Below are 367 nucleotides of genomic sequence, written 5' to 3' on the forward strand. Positions count from 1 at the left end.
CAGCCTTGCTGGGGCAGGTGCTGTGCTGTGGGTGCCCAGCAAGTTGGAGGATTGGGTCCCCCCTCCAGAGGGGATGGGACCAGCCACAGGGATCCCAGAGCGGGATGCTGAGCTCTCCCCTGGAGGGCACAGTGATGCCATGCCACCAGGGCTGGCCAGGGCCAGGTGTGCTGCTGACCTGCCTCTCTGCCCACAGAGTTTGCAAAGCTGATTCAACTGCTCTGGACCTCATCACCCAATGATAGCGTGAGCCCCTCTGAGTTCAAGACACAGATCCAGAGATACGCCCCTCGCTTCGTTGGCTACAAGTAAGGGGTGCTGGTGTGAGGGTGGCAAGGGGCAGCCGAGCCCCTGCCAACACTCCCTG

General features: G+C 62.1%; 1 protein-coding gene across 1 annotated transcript in view; it reads left to right on the top strand.

Annotated features, from left to right (window-relative positions):
• USP2 (ubiquitin specific peptidase 2) overlaps positions 1 to 367 on the top strand; it is a gene marked incomplete at its 5' end in the record, with an annotated part of 2,323 nt that overhangs the window by 227 nt on the left and 1,729 nt on the right. The window contains 1 exon segment of the mRNA XM_010085009.1: positions 197 to 315. Coding sequence (XP_010083311.1) covers positions 197 to 315 — 119 coding nt within the window.

Source organism: Pterocles gutturalis, unplaced genomic scaffold, assembly GCF_000699245.1.
Source record: "Pterocles gutturalis isolate BGI_N339 unplaced genomic scaffold, ASM69924v1 scaffold26710, whole genome shotgun sequence".
NCBI classification, from domain to species: Eukaryota; Metazoa; Chordata; class Aves; order Pterocliformes; family Pteroclidae; genus Pterocles; species Pterocles gutturalis.